Source organism: Narcine bancroftii, chromosome 11 (assembly GCF_036971445.1).
Source record: "Narcine bancroftii isolate sNarBan1 chromosome 11, sNarBan1.hap1, whole genome shotgun sequence".
Classification (NCBI taxonomy): domain Eukaryota; kingdom Metazoa; phylum Chordata; class Chondrichthyes; order Torpediniformes; family Narcinidae; genus Narcine; species Narcine bancroftii.
Genome location: NC_091479.1, coordinates 95,201,983 through 95,212,440, shown reverse-complemented (window position 1 = coordinate 95,212,440; position 10,458 = coordinate 95,201,983). Strand labels below are relative to the sequence as shown.

Sequence of the window (10,458 nt, the reverse complement as noted above, 5' to 3'; positions counted from 1 at the left end):
TGCAATTACTGGTGTTAGTAAATAACAATGAAAAACAAAATTCAAACTCAACTATTGTAAGGTAAAACATCATGAGATGGGAATGTGTAAGGAGTTACCCTGTACAGGGCTGTAACAAGATGTGAATGCATCCTTGTACTTACAAGATAAGAGAGACATTGATGGATTGAGAGGCAGGAAGCTAGCAGGGAAAGGATAGCAACAGTTTTAGTCATTGGACAAGTAATGATATGATGATGTTCTAAGCACGTATCCAAGGGTATAAAAAATCACCATTTTGCTGATAACGGCAGAATGCATTCTCCGACTAACATGGTTAGTTGCAAGTGTTACAATCCGGTAATAAAGAACAAAGAACCCTGATTTCGACTCAGTCTGGTGTTTGTCTCACTCATTCATGAACAAAGCAGACCTAACACTATTACAAACCAGTAGTACAGAAGGCACAGCACATCAATGCTCATGACATGGTGTCCTCTCCAAGAGAGAAACAAAATGCAGATTGAACGATATCTTTGTAAAGCACCCCTATTCAATACTTGGGGAAACCCTCAGCAACCAGTTGCTTGAGACTGTAATCTTCCATCCCACTTCCACTGTTGTCTGCTACCCCATTTTAATGTTGTTTGGCATCGTGTACCATCCCCAATTCAATATCAACCATCAATTTCAGGTAACTCTTTTTCTCTGTTAGTATCAGTTAATTCTGTTATAGGTTATCCATCTGGAATATTACTTCTGTTTTTCTCTCTCCTCTGTCATTTTCTGATTTGTTGGCTTTTCCAACAGTTCTGCTTTTTTTTTTTATATATTATTATTCAATCAACCACTTGACTTTATCAACAGCTTATCATTTCCGCAACCCTGACTTCACTCTATCAGAAATATCAGGCTTGATCCATCCATCCTTCACTCTCTCTGCAATTCAGGTATAAGTGGTTTTCTCTTTTTTTTTTCCAGTTTTGATGAAAGATGTTTGACTGCAAACATTAACTGTGCTTTTCCCTTCCACAAATGCTGCCTGACCTCCAACGTTTCAAGCATTTTCTCGATTAAGTGCTTTGGCCCTAAATATCAGCTATTCTTTTTCTCCCACTGATGTTACTTAACTCACTGAGTTCCTCCACTGGGTGATATTTAGCTTCATGTATCTCTTGTCTCAAGCATTTTTTTTTTTGCTCTTTTACTACAGGAGGCTTTACTGTGAAAACACTTCTGACATCGCACTGGATAATGATGGATTTTGCCTCCTGAACAGTTTTTTTTGGGAATTTTATGGATTTTGGACTTAAAATTTTCCTATCATGCACCATTTTTTAGATATAACCTATTTTTGTGATTGCCTGTCATATTTTAAGCCAACTTGAAGCATACAAAACCATGAAGTGTAACAGGTCATTAAAAATCAATTTTCTGCATTTGCACTTCTTCCCGGCTGATCTTTTTGCCCGGCATATCTGTCACATCCTCACTGCTATGGAGCCAGATAAAATCCTTTGTATAATGAGGAAGTGCCAGGAAAATACTATATGTTTCTGAAAATGAAGAACCACCTCTGAAGACACAACACAAAACCATACAATGATAAATGAATGGTATTAACAAAACATGTGTAATTTTACAATCAACAAATTGGGGAATAACTCTGCAGTATGTTACATTAATTCAAAGGGAGTGATGCAAAATTAAAGAACTTGTGAGAGAAGGACTGTTAAGAGTTTTATAGAGTTCTTCAGCACTGAAACGGGTCCTTTAGCCCAACATATCCATGTACCATGTTCATGAGTCAGTAATGAAAGGTTTCACCAGGACATTGCAACCATGGAAAAGTGGATTCAGGGCAACTGGAATCTGTCAATGCTGGCCGACTATTGTTGGACACTGACACAAGAGGCATCAGATGCTGAGTACAAATGAAAATCAGTGACAAAACATTTTTAGGTCAGTTGAACTAACTCAATGTGCCAGCATCATTATACGATTAAACATGGTAAAAAGTTAATTTAATGTTTCTCCAACATCCTACATGATGCAGCAAATCTGAAATTATCTTTGTGTTCAGCTTGAAGTTGACTATCATAATTTTTTTCAGGAAGCAACACTTTTGAAAAAAAAATTGTTGTCCTGTTTTGATTATTCTAAATATAAGGGAGCAGTTTGAAGACACAAACAGATGAAATTGTATTAGAAGAATAAAACTCGAAAGTCTACAAATGCTGTGAATGTAGTAATAACACAATACTGGAGAAACTGGGGAGGAGTAGTAGAAATACAAAACATAACAAATAAAAGATAAAGTTGTAGAGAAAAGAAAGAAAATGGCACCCAAGAAGGAAAAAGTAAAAACAACGGGAAAAAAGAAAAGACGCCACATGAGAAAGGAGAAGGCCTTACCTGCATGAAGAAACAGGGAGCCATCATTGAGAAGAGAGCCCGTTCTCCGAGGTTGGTGACGACCCCGCAGAGTCGTGAACCCTCGACCGCTGGACTGCAAAAATCTCTGAGCCAAACAAAAGTGCGCAGTGCGCTTACTAAGAAGGAGAACACCAACGGGAGGGGGGCTCAGCTGAGGAGTGGGCAAACACAACGCAACCAGCTGAGGGATGCCCGACACCAGGGCTCTCAGCTGGAAGAAGAGGAAAGTGACAGAAGGAGTGAAAGGAAAGAAGAGCAGCAACAAGAGGCCCAACAGATGAGTAGCCCAGAAGAAGACGACCGATAGCAAGAAGCCAAGCAAGAAGAAGCCCAGCAAAGAGAGACAAGCAAACTCATCAGGAAAGTCAGAAGAGACACAGATACAAGGAAGAGAAGAAGAAGACACAAACACAGGTGCAGACACAGAAGAAGAGGAAGAAGAAAACCAAGATCTGCACAGAAAAATAGAAGGTAAAACAGATGGACAGAATATAGATAAAGTGGTCTTTTTCAAGAACAAATGAGAGCATTAAAAGAATGGTTGACATTAGAATTTAGTGAAATGAAAAGAAAAATTAAAAGTACAGAAGAAAAAGTGAGTAGAATAGAGCTGGTCATGACAGAAATAGGGAAAAGAGTAGAAAATGTGGAAGAATGAGAAACAGCTGTAGAAATGGAAGTGAATGACTTAAGAAGAAAATTGGAAGAAAGTGATAAAAAAAAGTTAAAGAGTCACAAGAGTTGTTAGCTCAGAAAATTGGTATGTTGGAAAATTATAGAAGGCGAAATAAGATAAAGATAGTGGGCCTAAAGGAAGATGAAGAAGGCACAGATATGAAGGAATTTATAAAAGAATGGATCCCAAAGGTCCTGGAAATGACAGAAATACAAGAAGGAATGGAAATAGAAAGGGCACACAGAACACGAGCTCCGAAACCACAGACACATCAAAAACCAAGAACTGTTTTAGTAAAATTTTTGAGATATATGACAAGAGAAAGTATACTGGAGCGGGCAAGGAATAAAATTAGAAAAGACAATAAACCATTGGAATACAAGGGTCAAAATATATTTTTTTACCCAGACCTAAGTTTTGAACTCTTAAAGAAGAGGAAGGAGTTTAATACAGCAAAATTGACCCTATGGAAAAAAGGTTATAAATTTATGTTAAGTCATCCAGCTGCGCTTAAAATATTTATCCCTGGGGAGCAAAACAGACTGTTCTCGGATCCGGAGGAAGCATGAGAATTTGCAGAATGCCTGCAGGACAGAAGGAGAGATGAAGAGATACAACAATGAAGAACAGTGATAAAATACATATAAAGATGTAAAAATAATGTATATGTAAGAACCAAAGAAGGGAAAGAGAAGGGAAGAAAGGAAGTAAGGGAGGAAAAAAGTGGGTGAGCTTTGTTATATGTGTAAAAAAAAAAGTCTTTTCTGGGGAGGTTGGGTGGGAGAGAATAACTGTCACTGCGAAATCAGTTGATGCTTGCGAGCGGGTTCGCAATCCAATTGGAGAGGGGTGTTGTGGTTGCCTGGCAAGGGATAAAGGGCAACTCAAAGGGCATTTGGGGCTAAGGGAATATTGGATGTGGGAGTTTTTGAAGTATTTTATGTTTTAAATGTGTTGTCATACATTGAATTTAAAAAAGGAAAACTGAGAGATGAAAATGGGGAAAAGGGGGATGGTGGTGGTGAGGAAGCAGAAATGAGGTGTAAACAGGGTATGAGATAGCCATGTTGAATTATATGACTGTTGTGAATGTCTGCCAAGCTGCCTGTCTCCCCCCTCTGGCGAGCCTTGCTGTACTAACATTGGCTGTGCATTATCCCTACTGTTAAGGACACTCCCCTTGGATATAACTGTATATGCATCTATTGTCTTTCATTGTTGTACCATGAGTTTCTGCTAATAAAAGCCATGATTATTGTTTGACTACATTGTCTTTGTCTACTTCATCAACTGGCACTTCAATGACTATAAATATCAATGGAATACATAACCAAATTAAATGGAAGAGGCTATATAATTTACTAATAAAAGAAAAAATGGGCAACATTTGTGCAGGAAATGCATCTAACTGAAGTGGAACATAACAAATTAAAGAGAGACTGGGTAGGACACGTAGCGGCAGCATCATATAGTTCAAAGCCAGAGGTGTAGCTACATTAATTAATAAAAATGTACCAATCAAAATAGAGGAGGAAATAATAGATCCAGCAGGGAGGTATGTAATGATAAAGTGTCAGATATATTCAGAATTTTTGAATTTGCTCAATATATATGTCCCTAATGAAGAGGATCAAAAGTTTACGCAAGCTATTGTAGATACGCAAGGGAATATATTGATAGGAGGGGATTTTAACCTTAATTTGGATCCAATGTTGGATAAAACTGGACAAAAGACTAGCAAAAAGAATAAAGTGGCCAAATTTATGGTTAAATCAATGCAGGAAATGAAACTTATATGGATATGGAGGAGGCAGCACCCAAGAGAGAAGGAATACTCATATTATTCAAGTAGGCATAAAACATACTCAAGGATTGATATGTTTTTGTTGTCGGCCCATATTCAAGGGAGAGTTAGGAAAACTGAATATAAAGCTAGATTGCTCTCTGATCATTCACCCCTGTTATTAGCAATAGAACTGGAGGACATCCCACCAAGAACATATAAATGGAGGTTAAACTCCATGTTACTTAAAAGGCAGGAATTTAGAGAGTTTAGTGAACGCCAAATTAAAATGTACTTTGAAATAAATATGGAATCAGTGAAAGACAAATTTATATTATGGGATGCAATGAAAGCCTTCATTAGAGGGCAGATAATAAGTTATGTAACTATGATGAAAAAGGACTACAATCGGGAAATAGAACAGTTGGAAATGGAAATAGTAAGTACAGAAAAGGAACTAGCAACAAGGGATGATATAACAAAAAGAGAATTGGCGGACAAAAAAATAAAATACGAAACATTACAAACGTATAAGGTGGAGAAGAACATAATGAAAATAAAGCAAAAGTATTATGAACTAGGATAAAAAAACACACAAAATATTAGCCTGGCAACTTAAAACAGAACAAGCTAAAAGAACTGTATTGGCATCAAGGAAAAAGGACAAACAAATTACATATAATCCAATGGAGATTAATGAGAACTTTAAAGAATTTTATGAACAATTATACCAAATTGAGAACAAGGGGAAAGATGATAAAATAGAAGAGTTTTTAGCTAAAATTGAACTGCTGAAATTACAAGAAGAGGAGCAAAACAATTTGGGAACCGTACATAGAACATAACAGAGAGGGCTTGTCTCGGACCTCCACCCCCTAAAATGATAAGAAGATAAAATGACTTGATCCAATGTGGAAAAGTAGATGACACATTTTTCTTGTTTATTTTTCATTGTGTGAAGACATTGTTTAATGGTTTTATTGTATTGTATATGTTGAATGTTTATTGGTTTTGGAGGGGGGTGGGAAGGGGGGAGGGAAGGTAGGGGGGGATAAAAGGGGAGAAAATGCCACTGTGTATATTTAAGAGGGAAATGTTTGTATGTATTTTGGTTGATATGGTTCACAGTGTGAAAAATTTTAAAAAAATAAAAAAATACTGGAGAAACTCAGCAAGTTGAACAACATACTTTACATGGCAAAGATAAAGACACATCCAATTTATCAGTTCTGAGCCCTTTATCAAGGTATGAGTAAAATGTAAGCAGGTGTCTGAGTAAATTAGAGGGAGGAGGGGCATGAGCACAGGCCCACAGGAAAGAAGTAATACTATAGATGGCTAAGGGAGAGAGGGCACAAGAAAAAACAGGGGGGGGGGGGAAATATCACTGAATGAAGGGGGTAGGGGTGGAGAGTTGGAGAAAAGGAGACAGAAGGATATGGGAGAACAGGAGTTGATGTTAATTCCATCCAGTTGGGGAGTGCTCAGGTGGAAAATTAAGTGTTACATCTCCAATTTTCAGGTGGTCTTGGTTAGACAGTACTCGAGGCAATGGACAGACATAGCCATATCATCGTAGGAGTGGGGCGCAGAATTGAAATGGTTGGTCACTGGGAAATCCTTGTCATTGATCCAGACAAAGCGAAGGTGCTCAGCGAAGTGATCTCCAAGTCCACGTCCAGTCTCTCTGATGTAAAGGCCACAAAGGGAGTACCGGATGCAGCAGATGGTTTTCACAGATTCACGAGAAGTGTTGCTTCACATGGAAGGACTGTTTGGGACCCTGAATGGTGATGAGGGAGGAGTTCCCGGGAGCAAGTGTGGCTCAGCTCTCAACTTTATGAATATCACCAGTTCTCCAGTTGAAAATTAATTTCAAAACCAAGTAAGCTTTCATGCACACATTTTATTTCAAATTTATCATGACGAAAACAATCTAAAAATCATGACCACCTAAACTAAATGAGTCCCTGATTGAGTTTGTTGTGGAGGAATCTGAAGGTAGAGGGGTTGCAGTCAGATAAAAACCATTGTTTAATGAGGAGTATACCAGCATTTATTCCTCTTTCCAGATGGTAGCAGCAAGAGCTGGGTGGCGTGGATCCTTGGTGATTGCTGCTGCTCTCCAACAGCAGCATTCCCTGTAGATGTTCTTGATGGTGAGGAGGGTTTTGGAGGGCATTATCCTCAGGCTATTGGTGTCCTCACACCAGACCATAATGAAGCTGATCAGCACACTTTTCACCACACATCTGTAGAAATTTACCAGGGTTTCTGATGTCATACCAAACCTCCGCCAACTCCTGAGTAAGTAGAGGCGCTGACGTGCTTTGTTCACAATGACATTAGGTTATTTGTGTCCAGGAATGATCCTCTGAGATAGCGACTCCCAGGAGTTTGAATTTGCTCACCCTCTCCACCTCTGATCTCCCAAGTGGAAAACCTCTGGTTTTCCCTTCTAGAAATCAACAATCAGCTCCTTAGTTTTGGTGCCATTGAGTGTGAGGCTGTTGTTGGATTATCAGAAATAAATAGGAAATAAAATAATAAATGCTGGGAATAATCTGGAGTTCACCCAGCATCTGTGGGAAGAGAAAAAGAATAAATGCTTCAAGTTTGCATCAGAAATCCTTTAAAGCATTTTCTATTTTTAATTGTTCCAAAACCTGGAGGATCACCAAGAAATTGATAAAGGATTTGAATGAAAATTAACAAGAAACATAAAAACAACTGCAGGTGTTTGAACAAGCATGCAATATGGGACCAGTGAGTGGAAATGGGAGTCTCTTGCTAATAAAGAGTTTATAATAGGAAATGAGAGAAAGACAAAAATAAATGCCCTGAACAGACAAATGCAAATAAAGAAGCTAAAAATATAAGTACCAGTTAAAAATATACAGATAGATTAGTTAATGAGAAAGAAAACGAATAAATCTCACAATGTAATGATCGACGTGTCAGAGTTCTGAAAAGGTCAGCAATGAAGAAAATGGAACTCTAATTGCTCTCTTCTAAAGTTTTATAGATTCAAACAAATTATTGCAGAGTCGAAGGTAGCAAATATGAAGCAAAAATAAACAAGTGGAAGAATTAGTTGTTTATTATAGTCGACCATCAACCTTGAAGGCAAAAGGATGGTTTTCCACCATTTGTGGCAGAAACTAAGACCTCACAATTTAAGGAGTGAGACAGAAAATAGGGAGCTTTTAGAGTGAAAGCCTGACATCAGTATGGGAAAATCACTTTGATGAGCACCTCAGCTCTGTCCACTGTAATAGCATGGATCTCCCAGTGGTCACCCATTTCAATTCCCCACCCCATTCCCTTGCTGACATATCTATCTGTGGTCTCTTTCACTGCCAGACTGAGACCACCTACAAATTGGAAGAACAACACCTCACATTCTGTGTGGGCACCCTCCAACCAGATGGCATTAACATCGAGTTCTCCAGTTTCTGTTAGGTGCCCCCATCCCATCTTGCACTATGTCTTCTTTTCACTAGCTCTCTCTCTCTTCCTTTTTCCCCTCGATATCCTTTCACAGCCAAAATCCATTCTCACCTTAACTCTCACCTGTCCTCTTATCATATCCAATTAACAACTTTTAACTGTTTGTCTGTACCCATACCCATTTTTCCCTTGTATCCACAGTCTTTCAATTCAGATGCATCTTATTTTAATCATACCTTGAAGAAAGTCTCAGGCCCGAAACATTGGAAAATATATCTTTATTATGGAAGCTGTTAAACCACCCGAGTTCCTCCAGCATTCCTATGCTTTCACTACATTTACACCATTTGCAGACTTTCATTTTTCACTACATGGGAAAATGTTAAAAGCAATAACCAATGATGTAATATCATAATACATAGAAACGAGTAAAAAGCTTAAGCAGGGTCAACATGGGAAAAGGTAAAGTAAATATAAAAACTGCAGATGACGGAACCCTGAGCAAACTATAATGGTTGGAGGAACTCAGAGGCTAGATAGCATTCATGGGAAGAAAGTCAGTCAAAGTTTGGGGTCAGGGCGCTTTATCGAGACTTCATCCAGGAAACTGCTTGCAGCTCTGACTGCTTCATTGCAAAATTCACAAAGTAACCAATCCATTTAAGTTCTTCGAATTTCACTTCCAAGGGCAGCAGGAGAGTGGATCAGCACCACTTGGAGATTCATTCCATCCAAATTGAACTGATTTGAAAATACATTGTTGATGAGTCTAAATATTGGAATAACCAAATGATGTGGGGATAAATGAAGGTGGGAGCAAATTCACCAAAAGGATTTGGAGTGGCTTGAAGACCAGATAGGAATAGGCAATAATAAATAGCCCAGACTTGAAAGACCAGTGGAGTAGATGGACAGGGAGCAAGTAGATATTTTGTGTTTGAATGTTCAGAGAGATTTTCAACACAGGGGATTGCTGAAGAAGATTACAGCATATGGAATTTGGGGTAATATCTCAACATAAATTGAGAATTTATCAACACTTCCTCACTTGTCCTGAGAAAACTGTCCACCCTTATGTCAACCTTTAATAAGAGCTCTGTTGAGAGCGTCATGGCCGGCTGCATCGCAGTGGGGTACAGTTGCTGCAAAGAAATGGACTGCAGGTCAATCTACAGGACCATAAGAGTGGCAGAGAGGTTAACTGGAATCTGCCCCCCCCTCCCCCCCACCAATGTGATCCACTGAGATCGTTGTCCGAAGAGGGCCTGCAAAATCACTGAGGGCCCCTTCCACTCTGCACACAGCATCTGCCAATGGCTCCCATCAGGGAAGAGATACAGGGGTATGAGAGCCAGCCCCGCCAGGTTGAGGAACAGCTTCTTCCCTTGGACATTGACCAAAGGAACCGGTCACTCTAATTCCATCTAAGATTCTCATATTCATGAGTAAAAGGGTGTAGGCTTGAAGGGCCAAATGGCCTACTCCCACACCTATTTTCTATATTAATAAAATAATTGTCCTGCCTATGTATTATCTGTCTGTATGTGTATTATATCTGGTTGTGTGTCTGCCTGTTTTGCACTGAGGGCTGGAGAGGACAATAAACTTGAGTTGAGTTGATGTTTGAATTTTCAGAGAGATTTTCAACGCAGAAGATTGATGAAGGAGATGACAGCACCTGGAATTGGGAGGAAGATTCCAACATAAACTGAGAATTGGTGGAAAGGACTTACTTACTATTCCCTGCTGCTCACAGGATTTTTTTCAGCAGACGGGCCTGCGGGGACCGAGGTGCGATCCCGAGGGCGGCCGAGGGCGGCGCTGTTTTCCGGAAGTGGCGCGGCGACCCTTCAAACGGCCGCTCGAGCGCAGAGACGCGGTGAAATGGCCGACGGTGTGGATCACATCGACATTTACGCGGATGTCGGAGAGGAGTTTAATCAGGTCAGGGCGGAGCCGCTTGCCGTTGGACGGGCAGGCGCGCTTCGGGTGCGGGGAGCGGCCAGGCGACGGGGTGCCTTTGTCCCCCGACCCTCCGGTGGGTGGAGGGGGGTAAAATGGGCCTTGGCTTCAGGCGGGCCGCCGACCTTGGGGAGCGGCGGGGCCCGGGCTGTGGGCGCGGAGCCGCCCCGAA

At 40.1% G+C, this 10,458-nt stretch overlaps 1 protein-coding gene and 1 long non-coding RNA gene across 10 annotated transcripts in view; both read left to right on the top strand.

Annotated features, from left to right (window-relative positions):
* The window catches only part of LOC138746167 (uncharacterized), a 33,023-nt gene extending 27,157 nt beyond the window's left edge, over positions 1 to 5,866 (top strand). The window contains exon 4 of the long non-coding RNA XR_011346740.1: positions 1,193 to 5,866. This is a non-coding gene — a long non-coding RNA (uncharacterized lncRNA). The remainder of the gene's footprint in view (positions 1 to 1,192) is intronic.
* A 4,285-nt stretch (positions 5,867 to 10,151) lies between these two features.
* The window catches only part of cpsf6 (cleavage and polyadenylation specific factor 6), a 35,323-nt gene continuing 35,016 nt past the window's right edge, over positions 10,152 to 10,458 (top strand). For all 9 annotated transcript variants that reach the window (XR_011346735.1, XR_011346737.1, XR_011346733.1 and 6 more), the window contains exon 1: positions 10,152 to 10,268. Coding sequence is in view for 4 of the 9 variants with exons in the window: in XM_069904105.1 (XP_069760206.1) it covers positions 10,209 to 10,268 (60 nt within the window). In the remaining 5 variants the exon portion in view is untranslated. The remainder of the gene's footprint in view (positions 10,269 to 10,458) is intronic.